The 26,667-nt window shown below is 32.1% G+C and overlaps 1 protein-coding gene across 1 annotated transcript in view; it reads left to right on the top strand.

The window, feature by feature from the left end:
* The first annotated feature begins 7,144 nt into the window (after nt 1–7,144).
* Nucleotides 7,145–26,667, top strand: part of LOC145277671 (zinc finger TRAF-type-containing protein 1-like) — a 40,592-nt gene continuing 21,069 nt past the window's right edge. Inside the window, exon 1 of the mRNA XM_080129335.1 lies at nt 7,145–7,747. Coding sequence (XP_079985461.1) covers nt 7,532–7,747 — 216 coding nt within the window. The 5' untranslated portion in view covers nt 7,145–7,531. The remainder of the gene's footprint in view (nt 7,748–26,667) is intronic.

Raw genomic sequence — 26,667 nt, 5'->3', positions numbered from 1 at the left:
CAGCCTTTATCAGGACTAAGTTTTTTCACTAATGCGATTCACTACTGTTTGCCTCCTGAGATCCACCAGCAGTTAACTTCACTTCCAGTCTCCAGCGATTTGCTGCTCACTCCTGCAGCCTTCCAGCTCACTCCAGCGGCTTCCTGCTAATTCCCACAGCCTTTCTAGCCCTTGGTGCCTCCAGCTTGCTCTAGCGCCTCCAGCTCCTTCCAGTCCTTGGTGCCTCCAGCTCATTCCTGCAGCCTTCCAGCCCTTGGTGCCTCCAGCTCGCTTCAGCACCTCCAACTTCCTCCTGCAGCTTTCCTGCAACCTCGCTTGCACCTCACTCCTCTGGCCTGCAACATCTCCTACACCTTGCACCTCTGGTCTGCTATCTCGCTCGCACCTTGTTCCTCCGGTCTGCCGCCTCGCTTGCACCTGGCTCCCTACTGACCGTCCGTTCCTTAACACTGACCCCCTCTTTCTTAGTGTCCACGGTCCGTTCTGGATTGCCCTGACGTCCAGCCAATCGTTCCAGACCCAGCGAGCAACCCTGAACCACGCTACGTCTAGAGTACCTGGTCCAGACCTCCATACCTTAGCCTCCAGTGATGTGCGACCTTCCAGGTGACCAGCATCCAGATCAAACGATTTTTCACTTCCTTTGCAAATAAAAGGCGGATCTTTAACCAAACCACCTGTGTCTGTCATTCTTCTTTGCCTTTTTTGCTGTTTACTCTTTGCCTATGTCTACCTTGTTAGTTGTTGGGTCGATTGTCCTCGGACGACCGACCCCACAACACAAGTGAAACGAGTTTATCAGAACACATTCCATTAAAATATTTGTAAAACAGGCACAGTGATGCAACATTTTGGTGATGGGACAGAGGCTGGAGCTTAGTTGATAAAGTGGGACCGATTAGATTTACAACTCTTTTTGGACTTTATCTAAGAGGGAAAGACTAGTGGTAGATGCACCATCCCAGATCTGGCAACAATACTCCATGCATGGGCGAATGGTGGCCTTGTAGAGGTACAGGATACTCTCAGGTGTGAGTAGTCTTCTAGCTCGATAGAGGGAACCCACCTTCTTTGCAGCAGCCTTTGCAATGTCCTCAAAGTATTTGTTCCAGTTCATATTGCCCACAAATGTTAAGCCGTGGAGTTTGAAGGTAGAATTCTTAGGCAGGGTGCTATTTGTCATGGATATAGGCGATTGGAGAGGTGTCTTGTTAAAGGTTAAAGGAGAGCAACTTAGTTTTATTGTCTTTCAACAGCTGACTGGCTAAAAACTTTGGTATCTTCTGGCTGCTTATATAATTTGCCGGATGCCGGCGTAAACTTACTGGAGATTCACTTACAAATTAGATAAGTACCATTGAGTTGCTTGCTTTTCTTCTTTAAAACAGAACCATGTGTTTGCATATCCGTATAGATTTGTATGAGGATGGTGCGGAGAGACTTAGAGGTAAGCAGCCACGATTAGTATGGGTGCGGAAACAAACCTTGAACTGTTTGATTTTGAAGCGATGGTTGAATGTGCATGATTATACAAAATATCCACTTTTGGCAGTTCAAGAGAGTTCAATAAAAAAAGTGACATTTTTTACTTGGAGAGAAATCATTTCAGGTTGGTGGCATGCAGCTAACGTTGTTCGCATATGTTTTAGATTGTCTGCACTATTATTCTGTTTTGAGCTACTGCTCTATTTAGTTGAATGCTCACACCACCACTCAATTTAATTGAAATGAATATTACTGTTGCTGCTGCTACTAAGAGATGGTATTCTGTGTGTGTTGTCAATTTTTTTTTTTTCTTTTTTTTTTTTTTGTGGAAACTGTTTTTTCACTGATAAACTAACGAGTCAAAGGAGCTGGAACAAAGGAAGCTGGCAATAGATCAGATGATTCTGAAGAACACAGGCCATGATATTATTTATAAAAAACATCTGAGACTAGCAACATCACGTCTATGAGAGACAGGTTGCAGGGAAGAAGAAAAGTGGGAGTCAATTAAATTACAGATATGTTTCTAAACCTCATAATTAATAATTAAAAGCAGAACGACAATGCCTTTGTGTGAGAGAGTGAAAAGCTTTCTGTGTCCCCATAGTCACATAACTGACCAAAAGGAGAGGCCAACCTATTTTGTAGGCTCCCACAAAAACAAGAAACAAGCAAAACTGCTACTGGAATTATGTTTACCGCTCAGAAACTAGCAACAACAATATTAAAAATGAAAGCATGTTCTTTCTTTCTTAAACTCTATATTAATAAAGCAAAAACTAAATCTCTGTCTATCTATTTATCTATCTATCTACTATTATATAAAATGAACTTTGTCTGTGAGTTTGTTCCTGTGGACTCGAAAACACTGAGTCGGTTTTTATGAAATTTCACATGAAGGTACTCTAGTGCCTGGCAGTGTTCTTAGATAGATTTTGTGTTGGAATATCTTCAATAAGTATTTATAATCGATAATCGAAATAATCTGAACAGGCCATTTTGATCAAAGTTAACACCTTACACAGCCTAACATCACAAATGCATTTGAGAAGTTTTATTACCACACAAGCCGAAAGACCCAACATATAAAATCAACAGCAGGTTCTTTGATATGACAGGAGCACATTCGAAATGAATGTTTCTATTTAAAGCACAATTGAAGCATAATACTTGACTTTTCATTTTAAACTTAAATTCAAGCCATTATCACCACACAAGCAATAAGGCCAGGAATATAAAAGCAACAGTAGGTACTTTGATATGACAAGAGCACATTCGAAATGAATGTTTATGTTTAGAGCATAATTGAAGCATAATACTTGAGTTTTGCATTTTAAACTTAGATACAAGCCATTATATATAAAAATAATTTTATAAAATAAACTAAGTTCTCTCGAGTGCAATGTAGACTACAATATATTGTAAACTTAGTCACTGCAAGAGACATGTGAAACTTCCTCCAGGTGCATTGCAATGGGACCCTAATTAGAGCAGGCAATCAGTCGGTTTGATTGAAAAATGGACTATTTCACCGATTTTGATGGCAATAAAAAATATGGGAGTGTGAAACATTCGTTGACCATCATTCAATCCTGGGCAACGTCAGGTCTTATAATTTTACAATTTGTCTATACAGGAATTTTTAAATTTTACTAGTACAATGATGATGAATATTATGAGAGTATTAAAAATCTCTAGATTACTCACTCAAAACAGCCAACCCAGCACACAGCAATTTCTCACATTTCCATGAACAGAGTTTCTGGCAAGGAGGAAAAAATTGCAGTTTTCAAATATCAATCTATCCGCATAAGATTTTGATCGATGAAGCCTCCAACTTTCTTTGGGACCCATAACATAGTGGACAAAGTACTTAGTAAAATTCAGTTACAAGTTATACTCTTCTGGAGGTTAAAGGTTCAATCCTCAGTGCGAGTGACACTAAGATTGCAACTGCAAATTACTTAAGACTTTTAATCAGTCATGGCTGATGGAACGAGGACATGCTACCTCTGTACGTAGATAAAATAAAGCCCTATGTTCGAAATTGTGTGCAGGGTTCCCGAGTTCAAGAGAAAAATTCCCGAGTCCAACAAGACACACCTGAAGAAGATCAGAAGTTACATTGATCAAAATTATATTCAAGATGAGAATCTGGGATGGTGCATCTACCACTACTCTCTCTCTCTCTCTTAGATAGGGTCCAAAAAGAGTTGTCAATCTAATCGGTCCCACTTTATCAACTAAGCTCCAGCCCCTGTCCCATCGCCGCAATGTTGCACCACTGTGCCTGTTTTACAAATATTTTAATGGAATGTGTTCTGATGAATTTGTTTCACTTGTGCCCCCTCGACGTACATATCCCCGACAAACCCGTTTAGTAATAAGATTTCACCCCTTCACTGTTGATGTCCTTAAATGCCAGAAAGCTTTCTATTCTAATAGTTTCTTCCCTCGAACAGCTAGACTTTAGAATTCCCTTCCTGCTGCCTGTTTCCCTGGCTATACTGATATGCAGAGGTTTAAATGTAACATAAACAAATATCTTGTTAATCTTTCTTAGACATGGTACCAAATATTAGCCCCTTACGTCCAAATGGCGATATGCTTTGTAAGGAGCGAACATGAGCAAAAAAAAGAAAAAAAGAAAAAAGAAAAAAAGAAAAAAGAAAAAAAGAAAAAAGAAGTAATCCGAATAACCCAAATAATATGAATTATCAATCCTCATCTCAAAAATTCCTGTCTATTCATCTCACATTGATCTTTATGCTTGAGTGATGTTATCTGTTGATTTGGGTTTCACAAGGTTTGAGAAGCTGGTAGCGAATTTTAGTGCCCTTATTGAATTCTAAGTATAACCTTATGCTATACACGTTTTCATCATATTCATTTCAGTAATATCCACTAATAAATTATGAGTACTTAATAATAGGGAGTCACTTCACACACACTCTGCAGACTCAATTGATTATCATTTTACTCCAATTTAAATTTTTTTTTTTCAAATGAATCAATAATTCTAGTATTTTTGAATATCCTTATATTTGAAATTTAATTTACAAGCAAAATCTATGTTTAATGGATGCTGAAAAAAAAAACATATATAACTCACATTTATTTTATCTTAAAATATAATTTTTAAATACAAACATTATCCTTTATTTATATGCACCTTATCTATATAATGTAAAGACAATTTTTCCCAATTCCATTGCCAACTCCCACAGTCTCCATAGTTATCAAGGACTTTTCTTAATAGGATGAATTTTGGTTAAATCATTGCAATTATTTCATATTTCCCTTCTTACTATTGCCTATATTCTACACTAAATATAGACATTGGACAGACTATTTCACTAGATGAGTTCGTAATTAAAGGATACTCTAATTTAACTTCTAAATCTGACCCCCAAGATCGCCATGGGCATGGTATATGTGCCTATATTAAAGATGGCTTTCCATGTGGAAGGGACATCTCCAGAGAAGATCCTTACTTACCCTATACATGCTTCCGGGTTGCACTTGCTCACCCTACTGCATTTATATTTACTCTCTATCGCCCCCCCCCACAACAGCGGAGTTACTATCTTTAAAAGGATATCTCAGAAAATTGACTACGTCCTATCTGCTTTTCTGAGTCAAAATCTATCCAACTAACACTTATTGTTGGCAAGTTTCTGATCTTAAAATAGTATTATATTTTTTTTTGTTAGCTTCTTACATCAAGTGGCTTCATGTTTTGTCTGGGGGCAATTTCCATTAAAAAAAATTGAACAAATTTGTTTACTGACAGTGAGAAGGGATATGTGCAGTGGAAAATTTCAGGCAGACTCTGTTAAATATTTCTTGGGTTTTGCTTAAGTATCACTTTAGGTGACTTGAAGTACCAATATTCTCATGTCTATTGGTATGAAACGATATATTTTTGGATTATAATACTTAATATGGAAGTACTGCAGCTGTATATTTGACAGTTTGTAAGACAGAGACAGCAAGGAATATATGCAGCATATAATGTCAAGCTGCCATAACAGATCGACAAATAAGAAAATGGCTTACAAAGTTTCTTTTTGGAGATTAGAGCTTCAAAGATAAACCTAAGCCTTGGCATCTATTGGACATCTATGAAGATGTGTTGAGAATAATTGTTGTCTAAGCAATCATGAATTGGTAGAACTCAATACTTCATAGCCAATCATATGCTGCCATTAAGAAAAGATAGGTAAATTTATCAGACTAGGCATCACTCCTTAAGCAAGAAAAGTGACACAAATCATCTTTCCATTACATCTTTTCAGGCATCGAAATTAGCTTGTTCTTGATCATACCATAATGGATGACGAACAATGGGTTTCCTATGACAATATTCAATCCAAAAGGTCGTGGGTTAATAAAAGAAAATCTTCACAACCCCCCCTCACCTCCAAACCGAAAACTCATGAAAGAATGATTTTACTGTGCATTTGTTGAGATACTTGTGGTATTATCTACTGAGATTTTAGGCCACAACCAAATACTAAATGCAAACTTGTATTTTGAGCAACTGAAGCGTGTGGACGAAAATCTGAGAAAAAACACACCCGGTACTTATCAATACAAAAAAGGTTGTCTTCCTCCATGACATTGCAAAAGTAATGCAGGAAAAAATTTTGAAACTTGGCTGGTGTGTTCTACTCCATCCACCATGTTCACCTGATCTCACCCTGACTAGTTTTCTCCTCTTTAAGTTTTTACAGAAAATTCACTGAAGACTATCAGGTGAAAGAGCACTTTCCAAATTTTATTTTTTAATGAAAACTGTCTTCATTTTATTCAGATGACGGTAAAAAGTAAATTGATAAATAAGAAAAGATTGTTGAAAAAAAAAAGAACAAATATACAATTGATTAAAATTTCCTTATTCTGTTTGTACTATAGGATGGAAATTATTTTATGAATTGACCTAAAATATTGATGATGCCAGGTCAATTTGTGTTGCTGGTATCATGTAACACAGCCCTCCACAGCATCAAGATTAGATATGAGGTCAGCTTACAGTAGGGGATCTAGCTCCTGCCCTAAGGGTCGCAATCACATGCATCAACATTTCTGGCAGAGGCATCTTAGGCGACCGGCGATAAATGAATCCTCTCCTGAAATCCTCTTTACAAGGCCACCATTCGCCCATATATGGAGTATTGTTGTCATATTTGGGCTGGTGCATCTGCTTCTAGTCTCTCGCTCTCGGTGTAAATACCCCCGACAAACAGCAAAATCCCACCCCTACACAGCAGAGATCCCTAGATGTAAGAAAGCCTTCTACTCTAATTGTTTCTTCTCCAGAACTGCTAGACTTTGGAATTCTCTTCCGGATTCCTGTTTTCCCAACTGTACTGATATACAGCATTCAAGTGTAATGTGAACAGACATCTTGCTGCTCAACTCCCTACATAGTATCCCTGCAACTTATGTCTCCGATAGTAGCCCCTACATCAAAGTGGCACTGTGCATTGTTTGGGGGTGAAAATGGAAGTTAAAAAAAAAACAAAAAAAAAACGTAATGGGTGGAGGATGGCATACTTGGACCAAACGGAACCATACTTCTCTCAGATTCAAGAGCGAGCACTCCTGTGTCAATTAAATATATATTAAGTGCTTCCAACTTAGGCAACTTTAGACATAGCGTCAGTTTATAGTGAGGAATCCAGCTCTTTCTGACTCTGAATGGATTAGACTTGTCGTCCTCCGTAATTGACGATTCGCAAAAAAACAAAAAAAAAACATCTATCTGCCTTCCAGAAAGTGGAGGTAATGCATGGATAGTGTCCACCTGAGAATTAACAGGGTCATATTCCACTTTGATATTAGCTCGAAAGCAAGAATATTGGGTAACTGAAAAGGTAATTTTTTTCTTTTCTTTTCTTTTCAATAAATAGTAAGACGACAATTCTTTTTATCCGTTGCAGTTATCTCCCTTATATTATTTTGCGTGACGTCATTCTGACGTGTAATAAATCTTGAACACCAACGTGTTGTGTTGTTGCTGACTTTTTCATAAACAAACAAAATGGCGGATCGAGCACCTCAACGTATACAGACGGAGAGCCTTCATGACGATGACAGCAACAAAGAGAATAATGACGCGGACTTCGAACCGGTCAAGAAAAAGTCCAAGGTGGATGTGATCACCAAGGATGGTGAATCCGACCACAAGCTTGAGGAACGACTGTGCGGAATCCTTTGCTGTGCTGTCTGCTTAGATCTCCCTCGGATTTGCTATCAGGTTCGTACAAACAAACAATTCAAATTGGAAATCTTTGCATATGAATGGGAGGAAACCTTAACGCAACATAAACAACGCATTTTTTTTTATTTGCCAATTTCCTAGTTTACAGATATTAAGTTTGGATATGTAATTAACATTTAAAACATTATGTATTTATTACGTTGTAATATTAATTTTAAAATAATACTTTATATTAACTGATACGTATTTTTCATCTAATATTTTTTATTGTAATTGGCAAATTTTTTTTTTTTTTTTTTTTTTGTAGTTTTCACTATGTAAACAAAAACGGTACTCACACAGAGAGTGATCTGTGCTGAAATAATAACGTTATTATTTAAAAAGCTATTCTTAACATGGGGAGGGGAGGGTGTTTTGTACCTAATCTGTACTTTAACCTTACAATTGAATAAAAACAAATATATCCTAAAACTTAAAACTAAAACTTTAAAACGTTGAAATACGATTTAAAAAATAACGCGGATCACTCTGCATTAGCACCACAAAAACAAATTTAGTGTTTATGAAATTTTTAATAATTATTTATATATATATATATATATATATATATATATATATATATAATATGTGTGTGTGTATATAATTTTAGTTTCATGAAATAAATACTCAGCGTTTGCTCGAGTCTTTTTACTTTCATTTTTAGTTTCGCGTCTTTTTATTTTATTTTAACCGAATTACTGTTTAGGAAATATAGTATTTTGAAAATTGACATCATTTAAATTATTCATTAAACCAAATTATAAAGTTATAAACTAATTTTCTTAGGGTAGCGTTGTTGTTTTTTTGTTTGTTTTTTTTTTAAATATCTATTTATAAAATTGTAGTTTCTAAAAGTTTCCATAGATCTTGCTGAACATTTTAAAGCAAAAATTTTTATTTTTTTTATTTATTTTTTTTTTTTCGACGTTTCCTAATTTCGAAAAGTCACGAAGTAATTCTTTTCAATTTTTAACAAAGCCTTAAAATTACTGATTTGTTTAAATAAATAAATAAATGTATTGTGGGTTTTACTTTCTATATTTTCACGGCAAGTTTCAGATTTTATTTAAAATCTGGAAATTATATTTTTTTCTCATTAACTAGAAAAGTTCATTTGCCATCATGTCTGTTAGTGTTCTACTACAGGTGCTCGCTCGAATCGTAAACTTAACGAAGTTTTACGAATTCTTAGTACAGAGAGAATTTGCGTTTACATTATTTTATGTTGCGTAACTTTATTATAAAAAAATGTCTGTAGATTCACAAATACTTTTTTTTTTATATAACAAAAATTACGCAATGAAAATCTGTACCATGCTGTAATAATGTTATTTCGGGAGCCATTCTTAACATGGGGAGGGTGCTTTGTTACTAATCTGTGCTTCCACCTAACAATTTAATAATAAAAATAGATATCGTGAACGGAAAAAAAAAAAAACTTAAAAAATAGCGCGGTACCAAAAATACATAAGCACCTGAAAACCATGTAAACACTTTTTTTTTTTTTTTTTTTTTGTTGATTCTACGAATTAAAACTGTTAATTTTATACGAATTGTTGGAATGTATCAAATGATAATAGATTGTAGATCTTTATTTTTGTATCTTAAAGTTTAATTATTTCTTCGAGAGTTGAATGTTTCATCACATACAAATTGTATCTTCTGACATTACGAGTTTTAGGCTTGTGTACGTTTTCACTCAGCGTCTGTCTCATTCTTTTTTTTTTTTTTTAAGTCGTCGTTCTAGATTATTCGACTTGTAGTTTTAAAATCCCGTTACAATTTAAAATGTAATAACCAGGTTAAAGCATATTCATAAAGATTTAATCTTTTTAAAAGAACTCTTTAACCTTGTTCTGGATATAGGTTGGACATCCGACCCGACCCACCGGATAGCAAACACATTCAGTGTGTCTGCCTGGAATGTCACATTCACCCGCTATCTCACACATTCCAACCGAGAGATCTTTTTAAAATTCTGATACTTATTCAATGCACTTATTGTACCACGCAGAAATAACGTTATTTAGAAAGCCATTCTTAACATGGGGAGGGTATTTTGTAACCATTCTATACTTTCACGTAATAATTTAATAAAAGCTATAACTTAATATCATTAAAACTAGTGCGGTATACAATAAGTGCATAAGCACCAAGATTCTAGCCGTCCTTTAAGTGCAAGTGTGTGTGTGTGTGTTTAAATGTGAACCGATCGTCCTTTGCTGCATTTGTGTTTGTTTTTATTCCAATATTAGCAAAACAAGATACTAAGTTCTCTTTAAAAAAAAAAAATTAATTTATATTAATGAAAACTTTATTTATTGTTACTACATTTGAAATGGCAATGTAAGTTTAACATTGCAAATCTATTAATTGTATAGGCTTACTATCTTTTTGAAAATACAATCTGGGACGCTGAAAAACATACACAATCCGAAACCATGTTTTAGTTCAGAAGTTATCCGTCACTCCTTATTTTTAAAGCTGTAATTTCTTTCTTTTTTTTTTTTTTTCCTTCTGCTTTTTGCAAGTGTTAATTCCAAGACAAACTGTTGCGTACCGATTATATGTTTTCTTTGCTAAATCTTTTTATTATTATCAAAAATAAATATAAATACTGAAAGAAAATATAGCGTTATTCCTAGGTTCATTGTAAATAGTCGACAAATTCTCTAGGGGGGGGGGCGAAACTAGTCCCCAGCTGTTGTCATCATGCCTTTGTTTTTAACTATTTTTGCTGTTTTTATTCAGAAAATTCTAATTTCAGCAACACCAAAAATCTATTTTAGTGTTTCTAGTTAATTAACCTTATCTTAAAAAAAAAAATTAAAAGTTTACCTAAACCATTTTTTAACGTCATTATGGAGGACGCCTTTATCTTTTAAGTGAAAGCAATTCTTCAAATGTTTTCTATATTTTGATGCCTTTTTTTTTTCTTGTTTTCTTTGAGATATTCATTTATTTCTCATTTATTGAGATAAAATAACTTAAAAGAACAAACTGAAACCATTTCCAATTTACTTTTAATTAAATTCATCTTAGATTTGATTGTTACAACGCAAAAAAAAAAGCTTTGAAGATAAAACACCACGGTGTTACTTTTTAGATATCGGGAGTGACGACGCACGCACCTGAACATTTAGAAAAAAAAATGGCAGTTTATAAATAATCCACTTTGAATAATAGTGAATGAATGCGTAAAGAAAATACAGGTTCACCCTCCTTTTGTCAGGGAACCAATAAATACAAATTCAATAATTTGTAAACTGTACACCAGTTTAACAGTACAATATTTAGATAGTATATGCGTCTATTACACTTATCTAGACGACATTTTGACCAGCGAATTAAAAATTCCTCATAAAAGCAATTTTACTTTTTGTTTTCTATTTTAAATTATCATCTTGAAAATAACTTTGCTTAAAGATATTACTTTTTAAACTTGAAAAATATTGCGTCTCAAAACTCTTGCTTTCTGACTAAAATCACAGTATAGTATCTGTTCTGATGCTAGCTACATTCGAGCTAATTTGTCCTTAGTCGATAGAGGGGAAACCATTCTATATTAAGGCATTTTTTATTTTCCAGAGTACTCCTTTTTGGGGAGCTGGTTTTCCCAACATTAAAAACGACCTTGTGTTACATTTTGCTTTTGTGGGGAAGCAAATAAATACCAATAAAACCATGCCTGTGTTTGTTTCTCACTTGTTTAACTTAATAAATTATATTATTTAAATTGTTTCACAAACCAGTTAAAGGCATTTAGTTTTAGCGCTTATATGAAATATGCTCATATAACGTACTTTTATTTTTAGTTTTTACTTTAAAAAATTTCATTATTTATATTGTTAAAATTTTTAGTCATAACTTCAAAATAAACTTGGCCAAAATGTCCTGTATTATTTTGTCCAAGTCCCACTTGATAAAATTTGTGACACTCAATGAAATGTTTGTCATTGTTGTAAACAACATATTCATTACAGTAAAATGCTGATAATGTAACTGTATACAACTACCCCTCCTCCCTTTCACACAGAATCAATCTCTGGGTTAGTAGTACAATTCTTTAGATATGAGGGAGAGAGATGTGGATATATGAATGAAGTGTTTGTTTGTTATGGATTACTAAAAATAATCCGACATTTAAATGTGAATGAATCGTGAATCGACTGTTGATTCCTTGTGAGTTATCAGCTGTGATTGAAGACTAGCGAGATTTATTTATTTATTTATTTATTTTTTTTTGTAAATAGCATTGATTTTTTTATTTTTATTTTTTTATTTATTTTTTATTTTTATTTATGATCTATGAAATTTGTAATTTTATAGAATTACTCCCGTCGATAATTTTTGGAGACGAAGGCAGATTTTCGAACTACTGCTACAACAAAAACTGGCTATCATCGTCAATTCGTGGAGAAGAAAATCTCACATATTTTGTTTTTATATCTTATTTAATGCTTAGATTTCCTTCATTTTTTTTTTTTTTGTCTTTGTCTCGCAAAAAAAAAAACAAGACTTTATTTGACGTATACAACAACCGTCTTTTGTTTGGTTTTTCACTTCATTTCAATTGTCATTTTATATATATATATATATATATATATATATATATATATATATATATACACACACACACTCACAGAACATACTATTTGTGTATTATATTTACACACTTCTCACGGCAGTAAGATGTGACAGAAGTTCTTAACTAAGGGTGGGTGGGGGCATCTTTTCTGAGGAGTCGCTCTGGAAGGATACAGAAATAGCAGATAATGAACCAGTAGACAAATACCCTCCCCTGACGACTAATAATACCCTCCCCCAAAGGAGGAGGTGATGATGCATGGGAGGTGTCATCCTAAAACTGGACATAACCATACCTACTTCCATTAGACAAAAGGGGTCGTTCCACTAGCAAACCAGACCCCTAGTATCGAATTTGTGCCATGGTTGGTTGGTATGGAAACCAAATAAAATAAATAAATAAAAAAAAACGCTTAAACGAAAGTGTAATATTCAATGTTCATAGTTGTTTTTGTCAGAATCCCACTTTGTGTTTTGGTGTTTTACTCTTTAGATTTGTTTCAGTCAATGCATGAAACACGAAGTCGCTTGTATATTATGTAAACGAAAAGCAATTCATTTTGTGGAAAGTTTACTTTTTTTATCTAATCTAAATTTGGATGCTCGTTCATCTTTGTCGAAATCAAACTGTTTTAATGTTCACTAGAGTAAAAAAATATTTTTAAAAAGAATGTCTAGTTGTCTTCATTGTTATTTTGACTTTGTTTATGTTTTGAAAGCGTTTAATAAGTTTTGCTGTTTCAAAATAAAAATTGATTGTTTACGATTTCTGTTTTGTTTTTGTCTGTAAATGGGAAGCAAAATGTTTTTGTTTTGGAAAATAAAACTTAGAATGAAAACAAAATGAAGTCCTAATAGAAAAATGTGAGATTTTTTTTTATTTTGAGTTTTGTAACTGTTTCGACGTGTTTTGTTTTGTTTTTTTTCCGTTATTTTCTTTCCCACATTTTTGTTTTTTTCGTTTGAAGAATTGGTGCTAGTGCACTTACTGATCCGCGCCATTTTTTTAAAATCGTATTTCCAAGTTTAATTAAAGTTTTATATTTTTTTTATTCAATTGTAAGGTTAAAGTACAGAATAGGTACAAAACACCCTGCCCTCCCTGTGTTAAGAATGGCTTTTTAATTAATAACGTTATTTCAGCACGGATAAGTGCACTGCAAACTGCACTAGTATCGAAGATTTTTTTTTTTTAACAAGTTTAGACATTAATTGTCCCTTTGTTTAATTGCCTCCCTACGAGGTCAGCTCCCCTGAAAGCATTCTAGATTGGGTGCTTGTTAAGATAAAAAGTCGACAGATCGATTTTTTTTCTTTTTTTTTTTTTTTGTGGTTTTAAGCAAAAACAATACTTGTCATGTCGAAAATAGTAATATATCCAAAAATTACGAAAATCCATCGAGTAGAGAACTGCTAATGCTATTGTGATTTTTGTTGTTGTTGTTTTGTTTTTTTAGTAAAAAAATGTCCATTGCTTATTGCTATAGTCTTACGTTAGCCATTAAAGTGTCGGAAGAGATGTCCCCAGTATTCGCAATCTTCAAGGTTTTCACATCTACAGAAAAGTGCCATTCCCCCATTTTTCCGTAAAAAATACTTTTAACTATAACTTTCTATTCGATGGATTTTCGTAATTTTTTAACATATTACTGTTTTCGACATGACGATTACTACTGTTGTAGTGTTGTATTTTAAAAATCGATCTGTCGACTCTCATCTCAGCAAGCACCTTAGATTGGGACAAAAAAATAAATTACTCATACAGAATACGAATCGTGCTGAAATATGATAGTTATTTAGAAAACCATTTCCAACGAGGTGGACGTAGGACGTTTTCAAAGTAAGTACTTTGACCCAACAATTTAATTCAACAAAAGATACCGTAAAAATTGAATTTAACTTGTAAATCGGCGCTTCTACACTGTTGGGACGAGATTTTGTAGTCGATAAATGGAGTTTTCGGATTAAAAAAAAACAACAAAAAAAAACAAAAAAACAATGGTTTCAACTGATATATATATATATTGTTTTTTTTTTTTTTGTCAATTCTATAGGTACCTCCACGATGATGTGTAAAACGTCAGTAGTACACATTTTAATAGTGACGTCATCATTTCGTATGTTTGTTAATTTCTATGGATAAGCGTTCGCGTTATAATTATTAATGGAGTAAGTTTTTTTGTTTTTTTTTGCTAGGGATAACAAATGTAAAACTTACCTTTTTGTAAAACAAATGCATTTTTATTAACGAACTACACAGACTAAAGTTAATAAAATAAAATTAATTTAACGTATTCTGTTAACACATGTATTTAAAAATAATGTTCCTTAAAAGCCTTCGTACATTTTAAAAAAAAAAAAGCGCCAAACATAAGGACCACCCTCTATCAATTTAAATAATAAAATCAAAACGAATTTTTTTAAGTTTGATTTTGGATTTACAATTTTTATTATCTCAATAGTCTTATATTCTTTTATATGAATATATTTTTTTATTATTGGAAACTCGTTATTAAAAAAATGGGTTTGTATAGATTCGAAAAAGTTGTCAAAAAACAAATATATAACGAATAAATGTTATCAAAGGCAAGATAAGTTACTTTTCTGCCAAACTGGATATATTTTTTGTTTTTATTCAATGTAACAATAACATATTTATTCAGCTCGAAAAACACCGTTTACCGATGTATTGGAAAATTCAAAATAGCGCCGCGCCTCGCCTCGCCTCACTCCCTCTTTAACACGGTAAGTTTGGGAAAAGGTATTATAAATAAAATAAAAAACTAGACAAAATACTATTAAAAACTCGCCGAATACGTCAACCTATGTCACAATAACACATATTGAGCGAGTTTTTAACAGTATTTTATCCAGTTTTTTATTATAACACCTTTTCTCAAACTTACCGTGTTAAAGAGTCAGACGCCATCTTGAATTTTCCAATACATCGGTAAACACTGCATGGTTTTCGAGCTGAATAAACATGTTACATTGAATAAAAACACGAAAAATATATCCAGTTTGGTAGAAAAGTAACTGATCTTGCCTTTGATAACGTTTGTTATATATTTGTTTTTGGACAACTTTTTCGAATCTGTGTACAGTAATACAAACCCGAAGCTTTTTCGGTACTGGTCGCGGTAAGAGTTCCCTGCCGAACACCCTCCAAAAACAACGATGTCTCCCGTTTCTCGCGCAGCCGCAAAGGACATGTTTTAGTTGCCATAGTAACAACACTTTTTATCGACATTGTTTTACTGTTTAAAGACAGTACTACACATTTATTAATAATATCTCACTTTTAATCACTTTTATCGACTTTTTAAAACTTTTTTTTACTCTTTTTAAATGACAACGTTAATGTTTATGAATATTGAAATAAAACATGTTTATGAATATTGAAATAAAACATTACTACACATTTATTAATAATATCTTTTTTTTTTTTTTTTTTTTTTTTTTTACTGTTTGTGTCACTTTTATCGACTTTTTCTTTTATGAAACTTATCGGCGGTTCTTGAAATTTACTTACCACAAAACTTGTCGGCGGTTCTTGAAATTTACTTACCACAAAATGATGATAGAATAATAAATTTACTTACGTTTAATCAATGTTATTTTCTTTATTAAATAACATTTTCTTTTTAAATGACGACGTTTTTACTGTTTATGAATATTAAAAGAAAAATAATTACTAAACATTTATTAATAAGAAAATGGGTGCTAGTGCACTTATGATCCGCGCTATATTTTAAATCGTATTTCTAAGCTTAAAGTTTAATGTTTTTTTTATTCAATTGTAAGGTTAAAGTAGAGAATAGGTACAAAACACCCTCCCCGTGTTAAGAATGGCTTCAACAGTAAAAAAAAAAGATATTATTAATAAATGTGTAGTAATGTTTTATTTCAATATTCATAAACATAATGAAAAACACCGTTTACCGATGTATTGGAAAATTCAAAATAGCGCCGCGCCGCGCCTCGCCTCGCCTCGCCTCACTCCCTCTTTAACACGGTAAGTTTGGGAAAGGGTATTATAAATAAAAAAATTATACAGTCGGAATTACTTGAATATTACTGAATTATTTAAAAAAAAAAATAAAATAATTAATCGATTAAATCGTGGTAGGTGAAAAATTGCCGGCATCTTGTTTAAATCGAAACAGAAAATTATCTTCCTTTTGAAGACTCGTGTGTCTTACGATCTTTTTCATCAAATTCTATTTTTTATTTTCTTTAATTTTCTACCTTTATCGATTTTCGTATTTTTTGATATTATAATATCTTAAAATACGAAGAATATGTAGATACCATTGTTTTGATGTAAAATTCAGTATTACGATTTCCGAAATTTCGTCCCAATAATGTAGAAGCGCTTGAAAATCATATTTAAACATTAATTCGTATTCTGCATAAGTACCAACAAAACATTTGGGTTTGTTTTACAATCCACTGAGGTACGAAAAAGCTGTCAAAAAAAAAAAAACATTAAATATATAACAAATAAATGTTATCAAAGGCAAGATGTGTTACTTTTCTACATAACTGGATACGTTTTTAGTGTTTTTATTTCCTGTAACATGCTTATTCGGTTCGAAAAATAAATGCTAATTGAGCACTATCGAAGAACAAGAAAAAATGACCGCAATGTATTTGAAGTCTCAACAAAGAATTCAACATAAGAAATGAAACAAAATGGTTGTAGAAAGCTGTGACATTTATTGGATGGTTTTTCTATTACCATTTTGTTTTATTTCTTATTTTGATGTGATTATCGAGACTTCAAAGATGTAAAGAGACTTCGCGGACATTTTTCTTGTTTTCCGGTAGCGCTCAATATTACTTTCTTTTCAAACCGAATAAACATATATATATAAACAAACTAAATAAAAACACATTGTGTGTGTGTTTTTGTTTGTGTGTTTTTGTTTGTGTGTTTTTGTTTGTTTGTTTGTTTGTTTTTAACCTATGGATTGTAATATAAACCAAATATTGTCTCAGACATACTTTTTTTTTTTTTCTTAGCCAAAACGTTAAAAATATTTTGAAGTCGGGAACTTCTTTCAACAGGAAAATTTTGATTTTTCTTCTTGCACACTTTAGTTTTTCTGTTAATCTCTTTATTAAAAAAAAAAAATATTTAAAAATATGAAGCTGAGAACCTAATTCCCCCACCCCCGAAAAATAAATCTTAGAAATAAGCGATGCCGGGATGCCCATTTGAACGGAAAATTTAAATGCGATATTCATTTTCACATACCTGAAAACCTTGAAAAGTCCTTTTAAAGGAACATGTAAAGGTGGAAACCAAGTTAAAAAAAAAAAAAAAAAAAAAAAAAAAAGAATTATCGTAATACATTCAGCATGTCATAATCTTTTTTTAAAATATGCAATTTTGAAGCTAGTGCATCGCTTTCTATTGCATCGCTTTCCCCCAAAACTTAGTTGTCCCCTGAAGTACAACTTAATCGAACCCACTAAGGTAAATAATGTCGAGTGGCATTTCTTTTAATTCGTTTCACACGAAATTTTAATCGAAGGTTGCCTAATATTTTTATATACGGCGTTAAAAACAACAACAACAAAAAAAGCAGTAAACATTACTTTTATTCCACAACTTATCCAATCTGAGCTGTTTATTTTATTTCTATGACGTAACGCAGCTGTTGACTAACCTGGTTATTGCCCTAGCTCCCGCTGTTTATGTTTATTACCAAGATTTTTCTCTAAGTGTCACGGACAAACGAGTAAACAAGGTACATGCGTACTACTACGTATTTTCACTCTTAATTGATTTGCATATTCGAAAAGTTAGGATGTGCTAAGTTACTAGAGCAGTTATTAGCGATATAGTTTGATTGGTTGTTTTTGTTTTACGGCATATCAACCTTTTTCAGGTTATTTAATGCCGAATCTAGTTATTTTGAGGAACGATTTTTAATGGAGTATATTTGTTTTTTAAGTCGGATTCTATTTAACCCATAGTTGGGACCCTAACAGGTACTACCACTCCGGGTCAGAGTGGATCTGGGAGCAATGGCAATTAAAGGGTGGCTCCACACTCCCCAAGGCACGCAAGGTGGGGCCTCACCATCGGATATAGTTTTAGGTCATATCCAGGACCGATATAGTTTAATTGAAATTTTCAAAATTATTAATATTTCGTACTTTCTCATAGTAAAGATATATACACACGAGTCATTCCAAAAGTAAGGCTTTTATGTTTTTAACTAAAAAAAACTACAATGCTGAAGAGCTATGAAGACTGAAGTGGTAGTATTAAAACGAGTGATTTTGTGCTTCATAATTAATTTTTCTACATAGTCACCACCGTTTTCAAGAGCCTTTTGCCAGTCTCCTTGGATGCCTCTGTTGTAAAAGTCTGGAGGGTGTTTAGTCACATCTGTCGCTACTCTGAAATCAACGAGCCCATCTAACTAAGCTGACATCAACTGCATCAGCTTCATAAACGTTCAACAGGCACCGATGAATCTTAATCGGTTCAATTTTTTTTTTTTTTTTTTTATGAAGGAATTTAATGACTCCTCTCTGCTTCTGACACGCGTCCATGACAGGGGTTGCTTTCTTAATCCCACACCAATATCGGCAAGGGAGAGATAAAACTTTCAGGTTATGAATGCATGTTCAATTAGGAGACCTTATTTTTTTAAGGTCCCTCGCACATATATATATATATATATATATATATATATATATATAAAAAATAAACTAGATGCTTTTGCTAATAGAGTAATATTTTTGGAACGAACTGTTGGTTAGATTAAGTACAGAAATAACATAGAACATGTTAAGGCAGAATTAGATGAATTCAGAACTAATGGGAACAAAGGGAATTAACAGAACACTTTTGGGAATTAAATATTTAACAAAATTTCATCTGCATTTCATAGTTAATTCCTATTTCAATTCCCTAAATCAGGGTGAAATGGCATTACTCTCAAGCTTATTGTTAATGAAAAACTTGTTTGAATTTTACACAAAAACAAGTTATAGCAAATTTTAACATATATGTGAAACGTCGAAATGAATACTAGACTATAAAATATATACTCCCTATCTTTATAAAAGTGAATAGTTAAGGAAGAACAATCACTGAAACTCATTTTTTAGTTAACTTATCGTTCTTCCGTAGCAACTAGCCCGTTTCTCGATTTAAAAAAAAAAAGTTTATATATATATATATATATATAATAAAGGTGGCGACTATATTTTCGTCTTTAATTTGTGTATGGTTAAACTTGCTATAACTTGATGTTTGCTGTTTTAATATATATATTTTACTAAAACATGGTTTAAGTTTTGGACTAATTGTCAAAACCTTGCAGAACAAAACTTTTTACTCTAAATAATTAACTTGACTGAAATAGGAATGAATCGCGATAACGTATTTATAAAGTAAATATACATGCAATAATATTTTAAAAAATAAACAGAAGATTATCAAGGAGGCATAACAGATATATGGATGTATTTCAATGAAATATTTTAACATGTTGTACATTCCACGATGCACATTAGAAGCAACACACGTACATGTTATCTAAAAACTAGTCAAACACTTTTTGTGAAGTGCATTTCAGATGTTTTCTTTCAGAATATTTCAGGTCAGAAATTTCTCTGGTCACAGCTGACATAACAATGGAATTTCTATTGGAATGCTTAAACAAAGCTTCATATATTACTGTTTACAACAAAAGTTACATTGAGATAAAGGGCAACAACAAAAGCTTAATAAAACGTTTTTATTGCTTTATTTAAAAAAAAAAAAAAAAAAAACTACCAGTTTATATTAGGTTCATTCTTTTGAATAGTACGAAAGTTATGATTATATTATCGTGTTACATGTAGAATGGGTAGGTTAATTCTATGGTGCTGTAGCAGACAAAAATTGCAACAAACAAGCAGGAGCAAATTCTCGCGGCTGAAGATTTTTGAATCCACTTTCTTCCTGGCTTATTGAATCAGAAGTCAGCTCTGTTACGTGACCGAGTGTATAACGTGTTTAACCGGCAACTCTCTTTCCGGTTCTTGCTGGGCCCTTTGAGTCCTGAGCTAGCATTAATATAAACAAGCCAACATGACTATCTCTCAAACAAACTTTAGTACACACACATACTCTTTTTTACAACAGGACTCTCTTATCTTTTGTCCTCATCCATACATCCACACATGTTCTTACTACCAACTTCAACACGTATCCACTGATCTCTTCTCTTTTTCAACAAACCTGTCTAATATTTAATCTGTTTCCACACAGGAACACTCTCCACAACTAACCCTTTTCCTATACAATCTGTTTCTCTCCTATATTCCTACTAATGAAGATAATTAATAAAGTTGCTTTTAAATGTTAGAATGAGATTTCTTTTCATATTTTTATTCTATAGTACAATTTAGAGGTACCTACTGTAATCTTAATACCAGCATTATTGATGTGATCCTCTTGTTCCAAATTGGGCACAAAAATATTAACCATATAATTAACGGGACGATTACAGATTTTTGTTTAAATTTCCAAATTTTAAATTCTACATATAAATTTGTTGCATTAAAGAAAAATTTCCAAATGATTTTAAAATTACCAAATAATGTCTACATATATTTTCGTAAATGTAAAAGAAAAAAAGTCCTTCGCTAGGGGGAGGGGGCGTATGTTACTAGAGTAGATCGTAAATATTTTTTTCTGAAATGTTTTCTTTTGTAATTGGTTGAGATAGTGAGGTAACTAAAGATTTGTTTTCTATTTGTTGTACTGTAAAAAGAAAAACACGATATGATAATAACAATGGCAAATTTGTAGATTAACTCGGTTAAATCACTCGCCCCCTCCAAATAGTTAAATTCTTTTTTATGTGATTGAAAAATTAACAAAAAAAAAGCAATTTTAGAATTTAAAGATCAGTTTTGTATATAAATTTAACATAAAATAATGATTTCCAAGCCATTCTAACATTTAGGGATGTTCAAATTTTTTTATTTTATCACCAACCCTAAGTCTGACTGGCAACGTTGTAAAACCATGTGTAATTGCTCTAACAATAGTAAATCCCGTCTCACTCTACAAAATATAAACGCGCAGAATTTATCTACCAAAACAAAATAAAATTTTTTGGTTAACTGCTTTAAAATGCTAGAACATCTTTGAAATTGGAGCTCATTTTTCATTCAAGTTATGCATGAAACTTTAGAATTTAAAGTTTTTTTTTGTTTTTTTTTCTCAAGGTGTTCATAAAAAAAGTAGAATTTATTTTTTTAATTTTTTTTTATCTTTCCCCTTCAAGATATTAATATATGATAATATGACAACAAAATTATTAACAATATTTAGTATTCTTATATAGTGAAAGAATTTTATATAAAGAAAACAAGGCAGACCCGAACGAGCCCCCCCACATCACCCCACCGCCATAAAATTGATTCTTTTTCACATTTTCTTATTTTTTCTGCAGATTATCATCGATAACAGACTTAACTTTCATATTAGCAGGAAACATTTTTTTTTATAGTTTATTTAATGACTTTTAATGTGGGGGATCACTTTTAAATTATAACCCTCTATTAAATTTATACCCCACTTTTTGGTCAATCAGTAAAACTCTCTTTATTAAGGTGTCACGTGTTCAGTGAAAAATACCCTGTAAAAAATGGATTGCAAACAAAGCAAATAATGTTATATTTTCTTTTGAGACTTTAATAAAACAATGAAAAGCTATTTTTGTGGTATAAAAGAAAATAATTCAGATCTTTTTGTAAAAAAACAAAAACAAAAAAAAAAACAAAAAAAAAGCTTAGATGGGATGTTTTTCTTGAGTAAATGTTACCTTACACTTTTTTTTTTTTTTTTTTTTATTTTTTTTTATTTTAAGGGTATTCAAAGTTGCTGATTCGTACATGATGTGCATGGCTGTCACCCCCCCCCCCTCCTCCCTGTATCACGTGACCGGTAATAATTCCTGTTAGTATTAATCCTATTCTGAGAATGGCCACTTCATCAGCCTCCAAGAATGGATCTTTATAAAAATTTTGACAAAGATAATGTTTTAACTTATGCACAGTGAAACTTCTGTTAGCAAAAAAACCAAGACTGTTCCTGTGGATATGCCATGTCTCTACAGACATGTTCAACTTTCAAAAATGACAGTTTGTTGGTGGTGTAAATGCAAGCATAAGATATCAGTAAGACATGGGAGCTTTTTTGATAAATTAAAATTAACACGCTGTGATTTTTCAATTATTTTTCGATTTCGTGAGTCAAATACCCATGATCTCTTCGGCATGTTTCAATGATTTTCAGTGCCATTCAATGGTATGATTACTAGGATTGTGACAACAGAATATTCTTTTCATTCTTTTGACTCGCAGGTATATATCCGACACAGTAAGACAGTCAATCAATCGAGAATCACATCAGTCTATATAAAAGCGTAAGATATTAACGGATATATACTCAAGAGTCAAAACAATGGAAAGAATATGCTGTTGTCACCCCCCTAATGATTATTGTTGAGATATTTGTACTTTTAAGATGCTGAAAGATAGGAAGATGATGGGTGGCCCTGGCCATCAAATTCAAATGATGAGCCTCCTTTTTAAACGAAAAAACCCCGTAGGAAGAGTGGTTAAATAAATCGGGATCATAGGTTTCTATGATCAAACTGAAAGTCGGCTTTTTACAGCAAATTCCAGACAGGTTAGTCAAAACCCTCAAATGTTATAATGGAATGCATAACTCCTGGGTGTATGATTTACATAGATGAATGGAAAAGCTATAACAACCTAAACAAATTAGGATACATAGACGGGACTGAACCATTCGCAAAGTTTTGTGAATCCAATCACTGGTGTCTGCAAGCGTACTGGTCGTGCATTAGAAGAAAATTAAAATGTCTCTGGATCAATAGGAGATATGAAATGGTTGCACGTGGATGAAGTCATGTACCAAGAAGCATACAACATCACTTGTGAGAACCCATAAGAAATTGCGAGTTATTTTTAACTCGCCTACAAGAAAAATATCCCATCTAAACATCTTTTTATTTTTTTACAAAAACATTTGAATTATTTCATTTTCTTTTTTGTTCTTCCTTATAAATTTTTTTTTTCTACCACAAAAATAACTTTTCATTGTTTTATTTAAGTCTCATAAGAAAATTATAACATTATTTGCAATCTTTTTTTATAGGGTATTTTTCACCGGACGTGTGATACCTTAATAAGGAGTTACCAAAAAGTGGGTTATCAATTTAAAAACATAATTTAAGTGATCCACCACATTAAAAATCATTAAATAAACTTAAAATAAAATTTAATCCGCAGAAAAAATAAAACGTGAAAAGGAATTAAAGGAAAGCTCGTTCAGTTAAAATAATTTAAACTTCCACATTAAAATATAATTTTAAATCTATATATCTGAAAGTGTCTTTTTTTTTTTTTTTTTTTTTTTTTTTTCTTGTCTGTTACATCTCCCTACACAATAACTCTGTCAATTTTAAGTCTACAGACTTGAAATTTGATATATAGGGTATTGAGATTTGGGAAAATCTTTGTAATCCGGTTTGGGCCAGAAATTTGGCTGCTAAGGGATCAAAGTTCAACGATTTGACCTTTTGAGAACTCTACCAATCTCGTCCACCAATTTTGGATATAAACAATTGAAATTTTAGATATAGGTTCCTTGGACATGGATCTAACATAACTTGATTTGAGCCCAAAACAAATGTTAACGGGTTATAATAGGGGTCAGTTTTAAAAAATTTAACCTCTACAGTCTCTACCAAATTACTCGGACAATTTCTGGTCTAAACATTTGAAATTTTACATAAAGGGTATTCAGAGATAGGGCAAGCCTTTTAATTGGTTTGGGTAAAAAATTTGAGCTATCAATATATATAAATGTATGTTTGCATGTCTGCCTATAACTTGCGACAGAGGCGAGGGATTTTCACAAGATCAGTATCGCTTTGAAGCTCGACTCTTCAAACGACAAATACCGACAAATTGGCTAAAAACATTAATTTCTTCACCCTCAACTGGGCACTTTTCTCCTCTTTTTGATTTTCTAGCCTTAATTTAAACCCATGTCACTTCCGGTTTGGTGGTGGTTGTAACAGCAAAGTCGTCACATTTTTTTCACATTCTTTTCCTCCTTCACGGTACGGGTTCGAGCCTGCCTTCCTACTACCACTTTTTTTTTTTTTTTTTTCTTTTTTTTCTTTTTTTTTTTTCTCAAACACTCGGGCAATGCCGGGCACCTATTCTAGTATGAAATAAAAATATAATTCATTTTAATTCATAAACCACATTTTAAATTTCTTTAAAATAGTTAACTAAAATAATTATTAGTCTGCTTTTATTGCATCTTATCTCCATCCACTTTTTCATATATTGATTTAGAATAAAATTTTTTTTTTTTTTTTTTTTTTTTTTTTTTAACAACCAGTTTACAGACATGGAAACTCAAAATCAAAGAACTGGCACCAAAGTATATTTCTCAATTGTGGAAATCTTTCCTAGTTCATTTAACACCATTTTATTTAATATTTTCACATGCCTTTTGTGTTATGAGGTTTGTAAATGCTGAGGGGGACAAAATAAAAAGCCCACCATTTAAAAAGTCCAGTAGCATGAAGTAAATCAACTAATTTTTTTTATATAATAAATTTTTTTATAATATAATTTTTTTATTTATTTATTTTTATTTTTTTTATAATATAATTTTTTTTTTTTATAATATAATTTTTTTTTTTTATAATATAATTTTTTTTTTTTATAATATAATTTTTTTTTTAATTGTTTATTTTTATAATGTAATAATTGTTTATTTTATAATAGTATGTTGAGCAAAAATATAAAGAAGTGGTAGTAAGAAGGCAGGCTCGAACCTGTACCGCAAAGGAGGAAAAGAACGGGGTAAAACCTAACGTTTATGCTGTTACGACCACCGCCAAACCGGAAGCGACATTTTTTAAAATTAAGGCTAGACAATAGGAGAGGATAACTTTTTAAAATATCAGCGAAAAAAGTGACCCCCCCCCCCTGTAGGAAAGTGCCTAGTTGAAGGGAAAGATATTAATTTTTTTTAGCCAATTTTTCGATATTTGTCGTATGAAAGGTCGAACTTTCAAACGATACTGATCTTGGTAAAATCCGTCGCCTCTATTGAAAGTTTAAGGCAGACATGCAAACACAGACATACATACATACATACATTTATATATTGGTAACTAAAAATTTTAGACCCAAACTGATGAAAAAGCTTGCCCTATCTCTGCATACCCTTTATGTAAAATTTTAAATATTTAGACCAGAAATTGTCTGAGTAATTTGGAAGAGACCGCAGAGGTCAATTTTAACTTTGACCCCTATTATGACCCCTTAAAATTTGTTTTGGGTTCAAATCAAGTTAAGTTAGATCCATGTCCAAGGAACCTATATCTAAAATTTCAAGTGCGTAGACCCAAAATTGTCGGAGTTTGGTAGAGTTCTCAAAGGTCAAATCGTTGAACTTTGACCCCTTAATCGCCAAATTTCTGGCCAAAAACCGATCACATCTATTTTCCCAAATCTCAGTACCCTGTATATCAAATTTCGAGTCTGTAGACTAAAAATTGAGTTATTGCGTAGGGAAATGTACACACACACACGCACACACACACACACACACACACACACACACGCACATGTTCACTTATATATATATATATATATATATATATATATATATATATATGAGAGAGAGAGATTATCAAAGATGTTTGTTAGTATTTTTTCTTGACAAAAATGTTTTATTTAATTAAACATTTTTGGAACTTTATAAATCGACTGCATTCTTGTAAGTTACCTAGCAAATTTATGCAACGTTTCTTTTTTTTTTTTCTTTTCTTTTTACACAAGTAAAATAAATTAACATATTTACGTTATTATGATCTAGATTTTTATTTTAGAGGTAATTTAAAAAAAAATATTTCACTAGCAGCAGCAGCAATCAAAAATTAAGTTTAAAAAGAATTAATCTATTTTTGTAATTGAAAATAAGACTAAAAATATTTTCAGTTTTGATTCAGATTTTTTTTTTTTTTTTTTTTCCAAGATTCTAATTCTGATTATTCATAACACTAGTGTGTGTGTGTGTGTGTGTGTGTGTGTGTGTGTGTGTAATATATATAATAGCATTTTTAAACCAGTATTTCTTATGTGTAGGTAGATTGTTGATCAAAAATAATTTCAAATATAATTGTTTACAATTTTTGCCTTGAAAGATAACATTTGCAATATGAGGTCATATAATACAAGCTGTATGCATGTTTTCT

Source organism: Euprymna scolopes, chromosome 6 (genome assembly GCF_053919585.1).
Source record: "Euprymna scolopes isolate OS-2025 chromosome 6, ASM5391958v1, whole genome shotgun sequence".
Classification (NCBI taxonomy): domain Eukaryota; kingdom Metazoa; phylum Mollusca; class Cephalopoda; order Sepiida; family Sepiolidae; genus Euprymna; species Euprymna scolopes.
The sequence above is the reverse complement of the archived record's forward strand: the minus strand, read 5'-3'. Positions and strand labels throughout refer to the sequence as shown.